The sequence below is a fragment of the Hesperophylax consimilis genome, chromosome 15 (assembly GCF_061612785.1).
Source record: "Hesperophylax consimilis isolate HC1 chromosome 15, BYU_Hcon_1.0, whole genome shotgun sequence".
Taxonomy (NCBI): Eukaryota; Metazoa; Arthropoda; class Insecta; order Trichoptera; family Limnephilidae; genus Hesperophylax; species Hesperophylax consimilis.
Window position 1 is genome coordinate 5,244,581 of NC_142850.1, and position 16,793 is coordinate 5,261,373.

At 34.0% G+C, this 16,793-nt stretch overlaps 1 protein-coding gene across 1 annotated transcript; it reads left to right on the top strand.

Annotated features, from left to right (window-relative positions):
- Positions 1-1,222: 1,222 nt before the first annotated feature.
- Arfip (ADP ribosylation factor interacting protein arfaptin) lies at positions 1,223-16,664 on the top strand. The gene is made up of 7 exons (XM_089639951.1): positions 1,223-1,420; positions 1,706-1,886; positions 2,293-2,451; positions 4,349-4,458; positions 7,762-7,973; positions 10,066-10,246; positions 13,334-16,664. Exons 2-7 carry the CDS (start codon positions 1,730-1,732, stop codon positions 13,487-13,489), a joined length of 975 nt encoding a protein of 324 aa, XP_089496077.1. The 5' UTR covers positions 1,223-1,420; positions 1,706-1,729; the 3' UTR covers positions 13,490-16,664.
- The last annotated feature ends 129 nt before the right edge of the window (positions 16,665-16,793 follow it).

Sequence of the window (16,793 nt, forward strand, 5' to 3'; positions counted from 1 at the left end):
CGTTTCAATTCTGAATGGTGGTCTTACACCAGGGCGATACTGGTAGTATCTTCCACTCTGGAACGTGCCGCAAATATACTATATATTATTTTAATTAATTAATTGTGAAATAACACAAATTAATGAAATTTATTTGCGCACGCCGGGTTCGAACTCGCGACCTTCGGAATGGCAGTCCAATGCGTTACCACTAAACTATGCCGGCCGTCAAAAAGGTAGTAAGTAGTGTTGTCCTGAGATTGCCCAGCCCTTTTAGTCGTTGGTGTATTTTGTCTATCCTGCTCAGGACAATATCCTTCAGTATTTACGATATCCTGGAATGAAATGAAAAACATTAGTAATGTGACGGCAAGATGCAGTTTGGTGTTGGCTAAAAAGAACAGTCCCACCCCAAATTCCTTCCTTCCTTTGGCACAGTCTGGAATTTGACCCCTTTTTCGGGCGTGATTCATTTATATCAAAATTAGATGGCATTTGCTGTTTAAAAGGCTAGAGTCGAACACCCATGCGTCTGTTAATACTACATTAAAGTAATTTCTCAGGGTTGTCACCAATCAAAATATGTTCATGAACTGGGCCTAAATGATTACTATTGCTAGGTTAGTATAATTTACTTACGGATAAATCAACAGCTTCTTCTGAAATACTTTCATTATTTGCTGACGATGAACTTGATGAAGTACTTATGCCACTTTGTAAGCGCCCTGTTTTGAGCCAGTTATCCATTTTTTTAATAAAGGCTGTAGTAAAAAAATAACATGAATATGAATAAATCGTTTTTATTTGTTTTGGCACTGTCTGCAATTGGTAACAAATAAAAAAATACTTACCTAAAACGGATATCGTAAGTACAAGATTATAAGAACAGGAATAACAATATCACTGGAATGTCACCTTTGTAAGTTCACACGAATTAACAAAGAATGAGAACACACACCTTCTCTCATGTCACAGTCATAGACTCGACCATGACTCGACTGAGCTTGCGGCGGGCGATACGGGTCGCGGGTGACGGAAGGAGGCGACGGCGGTCAAGCGCGCTGGATCTAGCTCCCGTTAATTTTTTTGTTAAATACATACGTTAAATCCGGACGGAACGCGGAACCCTTGTGATGCTTCTACGGAACCCCAGGGTTCCGCAGAACACCTTTTGGGAAACGCTGCTCTATCCTACTGCTCGGTCCATGGTTTATTTAGGTTTATTTATGACTCAAAGTCAAAAGCAACGAAAAAACCATAGACTACTACAACTATTACAGAATTCTGTGCACTTCTGTGCGTTCTGTTGTTTATGCTGCTTTGTATCGGAAAATTATTCTTATGTGAAAACTGAAAACTCATTTTCTTATTTATTAATCATTTCAAGTGTATATCTAGTCCTAATATACTGCAATATATATTGAAATAACTTTATTTGCAGGTAAATGTCTGACTTATTTAGATTTGAGTGAAGTGTCTTAAATGTCAAGTACATCTGTCAAAATAATTTTTATGTTATAATGACGTCAGTTTTCGTAGTTTTTAATTTTATTAATTAACGTCGTAAATCTCGATGAAACGCTTCATCCAGTGTACAAGGTTTTGCCGCGGTGTACTCTCCGCACAGTTTCAATGTCTCATAATTAATGATTAGTGGAACATTTCGCCGCCAGACAGTGGCGTAGGTATTTATTATGGTTCTCTAAACACACGTCTCTTTTGATAGTTTTAGATATCGTCAGACGTAGCAATGGCGCAGACGATCGTCACTAGCACTTCAGAGAGAAGTATTCACGAGATGTTAAAGGATACACCAGCCCTAAATGAATCTAGTGGCTCGGTTACTTCGGGGACTGAAGCCAAATATCTTACACACTCCCAGAGCATGCCATTTCCAGCGCCCAGCGGTTAGTACAACAAATGTTATTTTTCCTAACATATGATTGCATTTGGTGTAATATTTATATTACCAGCCGACAGCGAGCCAGCATCAAACCTATTACCACTGACCATACACCTAACAATCACCTAATTCAAACCAAAGCTTAATGTTATAAAATCTGTCAACAGAGGGTTCTATTTCGATTCTGTAATCCTCGTAACACCCTAATCCTCATAATACTATTTACTCTTGACACCCATTTATCATGTTTTATCTATCTTGTTCTATACTTTTGCATTATTTTCGTCTTCTATTAATATTGATCTTTATCACTTTCTCACAAAGTGCATATTTTAATTGCAATGATTTTGTATTTTTTATCTGCACTGTGAATGTAATAGTCCACTGAATAAATGATAATATGTTTACAGGATGCACAACTCCCACACAAAATGGAGGTGCGGGTGGACTACTAAAGAGCGGTGCCTCTCGAATGGACTCTCTAAAGAATTGGAGTATCTCAACCTATAAATGCACCAAACAGCTAATGTATGAGAAGCTCGGAAAGTCATCCAGAACTATTGATGCTGGTAAATTAACAAATTTAAAAATATGATTTATTTTACTTCTTGTATTTCATCCAAATTTTTGAATAATCTATTATTATTAAAGTTGGGTTGTTTCAAACTCTCGTCACATTTGATGACCATAAAATCGTCGATCAGCGCCATTTTGAATTTTTAGCATTGAACGGTCCCTGTTAAACACTGATATTCGATCCGTTTTAACTTGTGAACAGCTTTCAAGCATAACGCTTATGTTCTAATGGTTGTCAGCTGATTACAATTTATTCAAACACTGAAAATTTAGGTTTAACGAAGACAGCAAATTTTTTAATGTGAAACCGCACAAGAGTCCCAACTGCTCCCAACCGTTTGGAGCCAGTGCGACTATGGCATCCCCAATCAGGGTATTTTGTGAGGCCGAAGGTAATGGGGAGGGGAAGGAGATGGTCATCAAACAAGGCCAAAGCCATTTCAAGCACGTTTCAATTCTGAATGGTGGTGCCACAAATCTACTACCTATATGTTATTTTAAATAAGTAATTTGTGAAATAGGACAAATTAATCAATTAAAATTTACTTGTGCACGCCGGGATTTGAACCCGCGACCTCCAGCTTGCTAGTCGAGACCCTTAGCCCTCAACCACGCAGGCCGTGGTGCCGTTTAATGATTCGGTGGTAATCAAATGTGATTAGTGTTTTAAACATCCCAACCTAAGTTTATTTATCAACTTCATCTTTGTATTCTACTGTTAATAACAACTCTATTTCAATGTTGATATTTAAATAACTTCAATAAAATATGTATCCGAGGATTTCCAACATATTCTCTCATCTTTGTCCTTTTAAATATTTGTAAATGTACATTTTTTCATCCTTTTCCTTTTATAATGTAATTTTTCCCTTTTTTTCTTCTCTCCTTTTTAAAATAATAGTTAATTTTATTTTTTCTTGCAATTAAATTTCAATGTATATCATGGTCACCCTACATGTTTACTACATTATACTGTAATGAATTGGCTGGAATTAGATTAATAGGTACCCAATTCGTAGAAACGTTAATGTAACAATAATGTTCTCTTAATATATAATCTGTATGCTATTTTTTTATTGTTATTATTTTGTAAAATTATTAACCTCAACACAGGCTTGTCCTAGTGAGGTTAAAAATTCTAACGTAAAAGAATATACAATGTAAAGAAACAATAAATAGGGTTAGTCATTGTAAGGTTAAAGTTGGATTGTAAAACAATAAGTTTTATACATATGAAGACACAATAAATAAAATGTATAGTTAATACAGGGTTTTCCAATAAGAGGTGTTATTTTGAATACCCCGCTATTTTGGTAGATGTTACTTTTGAAGCTGTCATTTTTTGACATTTGACAAGTAGAAACTACACCATTAATATAAATGGAACGATACACGCTTCAACAACGCATTTAAATTATTAAAATACACTTGAGTGAATCAAATGCAAATCATCTTGAGTGATGAGGCCCATTTCCACCTCGGTGGCTTCGTCAACAAGCAACATTGTCGCATCTGGGGCTCGGAAAACCCAAGAGTTATTGTTGAAAAGCCTCTCTTTCCTCAACGTGTGACTGTTTGGTGCGGTTTATGGTCCGGCGGAGTCATTGAACCTTACTTTTTCGAAAATGAGGCTGGAGCAACAGTTACGGTGAATGGATCGCTATCGAGAGATGATTAATGATTTTTTATGGCCGGAATTGGATGGTATTGATCTGGACAACGTTTACTTTCAACGAGACGGCGCTACGTGCCACACAAGCAACGAAACCATTGATCTTTTTCGATTGAATATCAAAATAACACCTCTTATTGGAAAACCCTGTACATGACGGACATATAAGTTTCAGTAACATGATAAAGTCTTTAATTCTAATTTTTTGTTTATTCTAGATTTGGAAGCACAAATCGAGCACTTGAGAGACACGCAGCGGAAATACGCCAATATTCTCAGATTATCCCGAGCGCTAACGAGTCACTTCTACCATGTTGTGACGACACAGGTAACTTTCTTCATTATCTATCTAAATAAATAAAAATGTAAATGTTTGTTTGTTCAAAAGTTATTCACCGATTGCTTTGAAAGTTCGAAACAACGTTGCATTCAAATACGCGTGTGTTTTCATATACCTATATTATATAAATGTCACCTGTGACAGGTTGGACAAATATGATTGTTTTTTTGAAACAACGCCATCTGTTGGACGTAAAGGCAACATGCGCTATTGTTTCTCTATCTGAAGAGACAGTCTGAGCCACAACAATTTATGGCGGGGTACAGCTAGTTAATAATAATAAATGTGTATGATTGAAAAAAAAATCCCATTAAGGGCGCTTAGACTAACTACTTCTATGTGGCGTATTCTCTAAATAAAATTATTTTTAAAACAACATATCACTAAATGTTGCAAACTCTATTTTTCCTATGTGCCGTATTCTCTAAAACAAATTGTTTTTAAATCACCATCGTAAATGTCAGAAATTGGCCTTTAGATCTGGGTACATTTTAGCAAAATATCTTTTCGATGCTGACATTAGCCTATGTGTGGCTTGATAAAATTAATAACAATTTTGGAAAATCATTTTGGTAAATTAGGTTTTTTTCTCATAAAATGTTCTTTAATTATGGAATCTTTGCTAAGGTTTAAATAATATGATGTACGAATGTGTTCAAAATTGCTGTAACTTAAAATACATATAGAGTTCTTAAAATACATAATCTGTAAACGTAAGTTAAGATAAACAAAGTTTGGTTCTTAAAGATTGCTTATGGTCAGTTACTTTGGCATGAAACATCCTACATGCGATTGATGTCTTTAGTCTGTTAGATGGTCGATCGGTCCAAAGCATCGTATAGCTACCCAGGCAACATTTGTGGGTTCTGGAGAAGGCCCACCACTTCCCCGCCCTGTTTTAGGTACTGCAAGGAAGCAATTTTTTTTGATATAACGAGTCTACATTAAAAATTTCAAAACAAGACCTCCAAAATGTCCATGCATACAATGTTATTCGCAGTATGCAAGTGCTGCGTATTAGTAACTTGTTAGTAATATCTACTCTATTTGGTTAGTTTAACAGGTTATTTGTACAAGGTATCAATAATAACAGGTAAAAATAATAATTTACAGCCACCTGCAAAAATGAAAAATTATGAGACAAAAGAAAATGGTGAAATGTGCACCTCATTTTGTGGTGGGGGGTGTCGTCACCCGCTCCCAGGCAGTCCTAGGGGGAGAAAGCAGGGCATTTGTGGGTTCAAACATCTGCCTAGCTAAGTCCTTGTATCATTGCTAACTTTCCATTTATAATTATTGTAGTAGGATTGAACTGTTGAATTTTGTAGCCATCTCTGCTCTGGACACCTAAAATATTTTTAAAAAACCCTTGTTGAGAAACAGTCAGTCCGTTTGATAGATTACCCTGTCTTAACAGATTGCAATCTTTAGAGCACAGGTGTCACATGGGAATGCTGTCCTTGTTCTACCGGTAGTTCAATGGAAGATGCTCTTAGGAATTAGCGTCATTGATCCCTTCGGTACCGGTATATAGTTGGGAAACATGCCATATGCGCGCCCTAATTTTGTAACATGAGAATGGGTCGTTTCTATGATTCGATCTGAGTTCAACAGCTTGACTGGATTGATTTACCGGCCTCATCCCTCCTACAACATCGGTCTCTTCAAGACCCACGTTCACTCCTTCTTATCCTCAAAAAGACCATCCACACATAATAATAATAATAATAATGATTTATTGTCTTCTTTTCTTAGTAACATATGAAGATAATGATATCCTCACTGGGATCTCCCGTGCTGAGGATTTCATTTACATATTATAATTTAATTATAAGAAATTAATATTACAACAAAGTAACATATGAATTTAATTATAAACATATACATATCATGTAGTATAATATATATTTTTTTAAATAATTTTAAAATAAGTAAGATAGTGTTTTTTTGTATAGTTCAGTTTAGTAGATTCGGTTTTAGTCTGTGTTTGATATCAGTATATTTTCTATTTCAGATCTCCCTATATTAAGTATCCAGCTTTTTATTTGAGATTTAAATGTTATAATGTTGAGGTTTTTGAGTGAGAGTGGTATTTTATTGTAGAGTTTAATACTATGATATAAGAAGCTTTTTTGCCCAAAAGTTGTATTAGTAGTTATTTGTTGGATAAGTTTTTGACCATGAGATCTAGTGTTTCTATTGTACGTGTTTGTTGTTATTTCTTGGGTTTTGTACTTATGAATGTAAATGAGTATAGTTTTAGAATATAGTTGTTTAATTGACATTATGTTAAGATTGGTGAAGATTTCGTCAGCGCTAGTTCTTACAGGAACTTTCAGTATAATTTTCATTATGGCTTTTTGAGTTTTAATTAGTGGATTTAGTATATTTTTATTTGCACTGCCCCATCCTATAATACCGTATTCTAACATAAGGACAGATCATCCGAGAACAATATCATCCGCAAAACTGATGATTTCTCCGTCACATTTTATGTGGCATAGGTCATTAATGTAAATTAGGAACAGAATACATACTTCCTTGAGGCACCCCAAATTTGACATCAATACACTCACTAGTTATGTTGTTAAGTTTCACAGTCTGCTTTCTATTTCCCATGTAGCTTTTAAAGAATATCAGTTCATTATCAGTGATCCCTATGTTCTCTATACAACATCAAGCATCCCCATAAGATGACATAGGCCCTGAGAGAAATCTCCTGGTCCTCTTGCTGCCTCCAATGCCTCCAGACTTCCATTGGATCATGTGAAGGAGCCTAAACCTTAACCGTACGCCCTTGACGTAGTCTGGGCCACTCAGAGAGAATTAGGAACATTCTCCGTTGGTTATTTTACATCCCTCCATAACGTTGGAAGCACGCTGCCCTTTTTTTTCCGCTTTTAGAATCTAACTCCTTGGGACACGTGGAGCGCTCCCCAGATTATGGTCAATTCTTTATTCAATCCCGTATCTGAAATCTATCTGCCTGCCGTTTCGTAGGCCACGGCTTATGTCCCGTTGTTCATGTGCAATCCCCTCGCGCAAACGAGAAGTGATATCTTGTTGCCTGCTCCGACTTATTGGTCTAGACCGCGCTTGGTACCGCCTGGTACGGTTTAATGTGCAAGGTGCATTTGTATATTATGGATTATTTATTTACTCAGCAATATTTCTAAGCTTGTTAATTCTCTAAGCACGTAATATAGACAATAATTTTGTTTTTTTCAGATAAATAACAATGTTTTTTAATTTAGTAATAATAATTTTAATAATTTGTATTTACAATTGCAGCACGCACTGGGCGAGGCCTTCTCAGATCTGGCTCAGAAGTCCCCCGAGCTGCAAGAGGAATTCCTCTACAACTCTGAAACTCAGAGGAACCTCACCAGAAACGGGGAAACACTTTTAGGGGCACTCAACTTCTTTACGTCATCTGTGAACACCTTGTGCCACAAGACGATAGAGGACACCCTGTTGACGATCCGTCAGTACGAAGCTGCAAGGTATACAATGTTAATTATTACATTTAATTACCATAAATTTACTTTGTAATTAAAAAAGGAAACATTGTTTACTGTATGTCGTCTACGGGCATTTTCGCCAAAATTTACATGTTTTTTTATCATTTTTATGCTTTCCATTCAGTTATGTATAAAAAAACCGTTTAGTTGTAATATTCCTACATAAAAGCCGCTAAAAAGGGTGTTAAAAAATAAACAAATAAATATGGTCACAGAATGGAACTAACGGATTCCATACCAGAAATGTTAAATGTGATTTTTTTCAATGTTGGTCCAAATTTTCGTAAAAACTGTATATTTTCCAAAAATATATTTTGTAAGCTGTTTAAGACACCATATAATTAATATTACATACCTAAAATTAATTACGGAATCAGACATTGTAATTGAATTTAGAGATAGAGAAACATGATAAAAACACACTTCCTTTTAATCTAAATAATTAATTAAAAATGTATACATGTTTCGAAAGTTGTTTTTAACTGACTGAATAGAGTTAATTAATACATTTCATGTTGAAAATATATAAAACTTTCTGTGATATTTTCTCTTTCTAACTGTTTAGATTTATTTTTATTTTTATTTTAAATACATAAACGGCTATACTGCCTTTTATAAGTAAACATATAATAGAGTACAAAAGTAAGAAAAATAATATCATTACATAATAGTAGTTTTAAACTTAAAAAATAACATACAATTATTTAGTACAAAAGTAAGAAAAATAATATCATTACATAATAGTAGTTTTAAACTTAAAAAATAACATACAATTATTTTGTGTATCACAAAATAATTGTATGTTATTAGATAAGAGGTTCCCAAACTTTTTTGCCCCGTAGACCACTTGTCAAATTTTTTTTTTCCGTAGACCCCCTCCTGCCGAATGTTGAATTTTCCTAAAACTATTAATGTCCCATGTGATAACCATTTATTTTTTTAGTAAAAATATTCCCTTGCCTGCCCAACAACCGGGTGGCGGTATAGTTGCTCTGTCTTTACATTGTGCAGAAAGGGGCACCCTTGTGAGGTATTACACCAAATGAAAATGAAGCAGGATAAGCAACGGGAATTTCTTTCTGTAGCTAGCCCTACAGAACTGCCCCTTAAGTTTTTGTCAGTGCTTATTCCGGTCAGTTCTTCTTGTCACATGATATCCTATTCTTCAACGTTGCATTTCCATAGTCAAAATGTCCTCAAACTTAGTTTTGAAGTCTGTGTGAAGTGCATTTAAATGTTGAATGTCATTATTACCCTAGACATTTTTCAAAAACAAGTTGGGGAACTAGAAAAATTCGCGGCTTCCAATGTGCAATGTTTCGCTTGAATATATTAATTCTGACGAGAAAAGGAACATAGACTCTATTTATATTCCTCAATTAACAACTTTACAAAATATAAAAATACAAATATCAAATAAGTAATTTCTCAGTCTATTATATTTGTGTTAGGTCTATTGTGTCATTTACGGAACTCCTAATTGTTGACTTGAGGTAAATGGGGGTCCACTCGTATGTACCCCCATTGGAATCTCATGGACCCCCGAATTTTATTCTCGCTGACATAGACCCCCAGCAAGCCGATATCGACCCCTGGGGGTCCATATAGACCACTTTGGGAACCTCTGGTTTAGATCATATTTCTCACTATAACATTAAGGAAGACACAACGATTTCATATGAGTTGTTCACAAAAGCAATCAAATAAGTCTGAGGGATTGAGGAATATATTTTTTTTAATTATTGTACTGGAATTGGTTGACTCTTACTACCCTAGGTTCATTTACCATCAGACACCTCTCGTATCATATTATTACATAATATGAATAAAAATGATTACATAGAAAACATTGTAAACCAAAAAAGTTTATCAGGGTAACTTTTTGTAATCCATTAATTTATTAAAAAAAAATGCTGAACTCAAAGGGTTATACAGTAGACAAGTCAATATTTTTATTTATTTTTTTTAATTTAAGTTAGCTCACATCATTGTGAGACCAATAAGTGATCCTTTGGAATTAATATCTGCGTCGTCAGGTAACGGTGGGTATAAACTTCCTTTAATCTGGTTGCAGGATCGAGTACGATGCGTACCGCAGTGACCTGGAGTCAGCAAGCCTGAGCGGCCCGGCCACCACCGCCCCCAGCACGGAGAACGTGGAGGAGATCAAGAAGCAGTACGAGACTCACCGTCAGAACTACGAGAAGTTGAAACAGGACGTCTCTGTCAAGCTGAAATTCTTAGACGAAAATCGGGTCAGTAGATTGCAAAGTCAATTCTGTTTTACTATCCTTTTTTTTTTACACATTTTTGAAATACAATCCACAAAGCGTAATGGTAATATGTATCCGGACTTAGAATTGAGATAGAATAGAATCGAATCGAGATACGATTGAGATAGAATTTCCATTCATACATTATCCAAATGAAACTATCACCCATTTTCTCATACAAAACGCACTGTATTTTTAAAACGGCATTCTGTGGAACGTATCCACCGTGTAAAAACAGAATTAAGTGTATTTATCTTTCGTCTTCTGGTGCCCTGTCTTATCACAGGTTGTTCACCCCGCAGGTTGCAACCTGGAACAACTCACTTACAGAACTAACTATAATAGGAAATTCAGCACTAACAAAGCCTTTCATACAAAAGTAAAGATGGTTGTTTTCAGGTGAAAAAATATAATAAGCAGTAATTATTGATTGAAGTACTAGTACATATTGAATTCTTTGGCGTGTTTGGAATAAGCCGACGTAGCTCAGTGGTCCAGAGCACCTGACCGGACATCAGAAGGTGCGGGTTCAATTCCCGTCGGCGGCATTTTTATTTTTACTCATGAGATATTTTCATTTTGTATGGATATTTCAGGTGACTAATTATTTCTTATAATAATTTGTTATCCTTTGTGCTATGCATAAAAAACCTTGTCATTAAAAAAAAAGAACTAAATAAGTTACTAACCATCACACCATTGCCTTGCATTATTTCTGGATCTATACATTTGTAACACAATCATACATGAATACAGTCAGTAACTAACTCAAACGATGAACTCTGGCATCATGAAATTTAAACAGCTTTTTCTTTCTCGATTTTCTAAGGCAATGCAACTATTTTCAGCTTGCAGCATCATTTTAGTTATAAGTTACGCAGCTGTATCCATTAACCCTTTGCACTCCTAATTTTTTTTTTAATTACCTACTACCAACTCCTTAATTAATTTACAAAAAAGGGATAAAAAGTGGCCTCAATAAAAAGTTAAACAAAAATTTTTAAAATATGTAATTTTTATTACTCTTTCTTTACATAGAGTACAAAAAACATAGAAATATATAAAATTAACAACTTAATATGCCCTTATTCACTACTAACGAAATATTTTCTACTAAAAACAGTAAAAACAAATGTAAATACACAAACAGAACAAAATATTATGTGATAACAAGTGAATAGGTATAAGAATCCTTTGTTATGTGTTGGGAGAAATCCCACAGCGCTTCCTATCGTTACGCAGGTAGACAGGCAAGTACCTACCTACTTACATGCGTCGCAACCAAATAACTGCGCAGTGCATTTACAAGGTTAAAAATAATACGATTTTAAAAATTATCTAAAAGGCGAAACTTGACGAGATATATGTATTTTGCGTATTCGGAATATTCAGAATGAGATATAAAGTGTTTAAAAGAAAAAAAAATACATTTGATAATTTAAATTATTTTTCGATAATTTAAATTATTTTTATAATTTAAATTATTTTTATTATTGCGTTACTATAATGTCGAGTATGACTCGACATAGGAGTTGGTGTAAGAAATATAATGTCGAGCCACACTCGACAAAGGAGTGGTATGAGTTAACTGTCAGACAATATATCAATAATAGAGTGTTAGAACTCAGCCAAAGCTGTGTATATAATATCTATTTGACATACATACAATGAAAATTGTTCATTTTATCTACTCAGAATCCAGCTTATGATTGTGTTAGCATGTGTGCACTGCGTAATGTTTTACTATCAATGAGGACTGAAGAGCATTGATATATTTATGTTAGAACAGAATAGCATTTGTACTAATGGGGTTAATTAAAAGGTCAACTGTTATTACATCATTTGTTTGAAGTACAGTCTGAAGTACACATTGATAATAGCACCATAAAAGGAAGTATGTTCTAATAGGCATAGAATTAAAATAATAATAGGTGTAGAATTAAAATCTACAATGTGTAAAATATATTTAAAAAGCATAGGAATTTCTTGTCTTCAAATTTGTTAAAGAATATTCCTATTTTTATTTTATTTTTTATAATTATACCGCTCAAGAGTCCTAACTGCTTCCAGCCGTCTGAAGCCAGTGGGATTATGAAATACCCAATTGGGGTATATTGTTGGGCTGAAGGTAATGGGGATGGGGAAGATGAGAGTGGGGAAGAATTTGGCTATTCAGATCTGGTGACCAAACATTTTAAGCATTGTTTCGATTCTGAATAGTGGTCTTTTACCAGGGCGATACTGAAAGTGTCTACCACTCTGGAATGTGCTACAAATAAGCTATACATGTCATCGTATGATTTTAAATTAATTAATTAATAACAAAGTAATTAAATAAAATACGTCAGGATCTTAAGCACTCGACGACCAAGGCCGTTAGAGTAATAGCTGGTCACTTACTTGGTACTTTTGATTCTGAATGTTAGTCTTTCACCGGGGCGATACTGAGAGTGTCCATCACTCGGAATTATTGTATTTTAGTTTATTAGAAACACAGTTTTCTTCACAAATATATATACGTATATTAACTTTCCCGTTAACAAAGTGGGTAGTCAAAATCTCTAAAATTACCATCTTTCATGTAAAATTTTAAATAGTAAAATTAAAAAATAAATTAAAGCACCAGATTAAAAGAGAAAAGCATATTTGTAAAATATGTTGGCACCTCATTTCTTGTCACAAATAATATTTGTTGTGCGTTGGAACCAAACCACAGCCTCAGGCCTCTAAAATCTGCTTTACAGTTCCAAATTTCCTACTTACAAATCCCTTTTCGGGTATGGTTTTATTGTATAGGGTGACAAATTAAGTTCTTTAGAAAACATTTAAATATTTGTGCCTGAACTTCCAAAAATAAAACATACTTTTTGGCAATGTTTTTCTTGCATAAATCAAAACAGGCAGCAGGATTTTAAACCTTATCGACATCTACATAAGCAGTGTTATTGTAAGCAGCCCAATTCCGAATGGAACACGACGTGGTGAATCGCCTTAGAAAGAAAGATAATAGACATGGAGCATATCAAAGTTATCTTATTAATATCTCTGTATTATTATTTATATTTCTAGATAAAGGTGATGCACAAACAGTTGCTGCTATTCCACAATGCGGTGTCGGCCTACTTCAGCGGGAACGGGGCGGCCCTCGAAGCCACCCTCAAACAGTTCAACATCAAGGTGAAGGCCCCCAACACCATCCAGGGCTCCTGGCTCGAGCAGCCCTAGTGCTAGGCGGTGGCCATTGGGGGGAATGGACAAAGTGCTTGAAGAGTAGCTAGTGTTTTTTTATTGGAATTTTTTAATACGGCCACCGATAACTTATATGAAAACCCGAGCTTACCCGAATTTGTAATCGGAAACTCTTTGCATTATTAGTTTTAGTGAATTTTTTTACACTAGATAGTATTTTTATTGGAAATCTAAAAGCTAGCTATCCGACATTGAAGTTTTATTTTATAGAAACAGTTCATTTTTACATATAAAGTGGCTTGAATGTATTTTTGTTAAATTATTTAATTTTTTTTTTTTTATTGTTTTTCGACGAGTTGACAAATCATGGTTCAACTGAGTACGTACTTAAAAATTATTTTACTTTCAATTTGTGTATTCATATTATAGATGTTTGTTTCCTGGGCAGCTGTTTGCAAATCCGCTAGCAAACAGCACAATTAAAATGTGTACTAACTAACATTCAAATATCTGGCATTACTTCTGTGTAAAAAAAATTACTGACACATTCGCAATATGATGGAATATGGCTTACCACCTTTGTAGTTCAATTTTTTTGTATGCTCTCACTGAATGTGGGGTGATCAAACCTTATCTCCGTTGTGGCAGTTACCAATAAATCATTTTAATTTACAGTACGCAAGGTTATGCCGTAATAAAATGACGTGCAAATCGATTTTCGAATGGCAAGTTGCGTATTCTTCAACAAATACATAAATTTGACACAAAACCGCCATTACATAAGTTACCACGACATTACTCCAACCCAAGCCTCATGTTTGGCTCCAACTTGTCAAGACGAGAATAATATATTTAAGATTTTCTTTCTTATTGAATTGTAAAGCGTCCTCAATTTGTTTTTCAAAAACAAAATGGCATTACGTATATCATCGGTTAAGTGCTATAAGTGGATAACCAACATCTTTGAGTTTTTAATAACCAAGTGTTCTTCACAATATCCTTTTATTATTTAAAAGGCTTCATGATGCCTCTTGTCGCTCTTAACCGACTATGTATAAAGATATTTTTATTATTGTATTAGTATTATCATCATGCTTGTATTAACTTTACGTTATGATATGCGTAAAATAATATGTTATTCCCTGACTGATTGCTTACATAATGTAGATTATAATTTGCCTAATTCAAAGAAGAAATCATTCCTGTTTTATTATGTGGCAATTAGCTTGGTGTGTGATTAGTTTTTCTTTGTTTCCTACCGAACTATAAAAAAAGGCATATCAAGACCATAATATTTATAATTTGGAATGGATTATTCAGTATTAGGACGGGTTGTTTCAGAGAATTTGAACAATTCTTCAATTTTCCAGTTCTGTTATTATTTCAGTTCTGACAAGTAACTTGCCTATAATGATGTAATAACAGAATTTGAATAAGACATTCACAGAACTCGCAAATGAATGTTGAAATTTGATGAATTGTTCAAATTCCATGAAACAACCCATCCTCAATTATTGTTAAGCTAAATTGTTGGAAGATTATAAAAACACGAGTTAAAAACTTTGTGTTTTCAAATGTGTATGTCGTACAATAAAACTCTCTTATAAGGTTTTTAATCCCTCACGCCTCTGGCATATCCTGTCAGAAGGTTGGAGTATTTCTGCTTTGCAATAAAATCCAAATAAATTGAATATTTCTGAATGGATACACAAACATAAAACTGTTTTTGAATGGTGATGAAATACGCTTTCATATTTTATTATTATGTGAAAATTTAAAACAGTTTAAAAATGGCTCACCTTATGTCTTTTCGTCTAAACACAGAACCATAAATAAACCCCTCACTAGATCGATATCTTTGGGCTTTTTATATGAAACAAATTGGTCCTAAAAAACCATGGATATGCCAATATATAGACAGTGAAATTCTCATTCGGAGCCTACTTATTATACTATACACCAATGAAAAGCTCTGAAAGTTTATTCCATAGACTTTCAGAGTTTTTCATTGGCGGATATAATTAGGCAATCATATGACGTCACAATATTTCGGTTCCAATATTTGATCTTTAGTTATACCCCCCTGCACCTAACTAAACGTTTTATTAGAAAAATGTAGTATGAAAGTTATTGTCACCTAATTTTTTTTTTCATTTCATATAAAAATAATTGATAAAAAATTCACAAAGTTTCATAAATTGCAGTCCGAAGCTTTTGTTTCATATAGAGGTGTACATTTTAATTGATCTGTAGTTAACTTCTAGATTTGAATATAAAGCTTGGTGTTTTCTCTTTCTAACACTGTTTAGATCATATTTCTGACCATGACAGTAAGGGAGACAACGATTTCTATGAGACCATTTAAGCTGTTCCCAAAACTGAAGAAATTAACCCAAGGGGTTAACTTCTTTGGTGCGTTCCAAATTAAATAATTTATTTTCTATTTTCAAGGGACCGTAAAAACAAAACTTCCTATGTGGGTAACCTTATATGCGAGTTTTACTGTATTACCAAAGAAAGTACATATGTAGCTTTTTATTTTCATTAACACAGTGTTTTGTAAAAGTGTGCAATATGGCCATTAAAATAAAGTATTTTAGTTTGAATGCATGTACATTAATCATGAATTTGACTGTGATAAACACAATATCCACCCTGAGATATGAATTTGACACATAATGCATGATTATAATCTTTAGAAATAATATTCCCCGTGAATATAAAAACCTTTTTACGTAGGTATACATTTTCTATGTAACCATTAGTACATACATAACTTGATGACTTAAGATGTTTTAGTCTTTAATTTAATGTATCGACTTTATGAACTCATTGAGAGAAAAGGGTTTAACATTATTTTGATAAATATTCTTTGACAAGAAAAATATACTGTTTTAAATTAAGCAAAAGGAGTCTTATAAACATTACAAAGAGTAAAATCAAGTCCGCAACAAATATGTACACATATTCATAATATAAATTAAATAAAATTTTGTTTGCCGATGCTCATATTTACATCCGCAACGTCTGGGTCTGAAGCCAAGGAGCTTACACCTCAGCCGTGGAGGTAATTAATACAAGCAATCATTTTTCTTGTTTCCTGTGGTTAAATTAACATTTTTCAGCTAGTTATCAATTACAGTAAAATCGCCGCAAGGGGATCTTGCATAAAATTTGGTAGTTATGATTTTTATATTTGTTGTATATTATTGTGAAGAGCCTAGTGATGAAACCAAATTTTCGATCTTGTCAGACCTCCAAATCAAAAAAAAAACACCAATATTTTCGACCTTTGTTCGGTTTTCGTTAATTTTTACCCCGAAGGACTAACTTGTCGGTA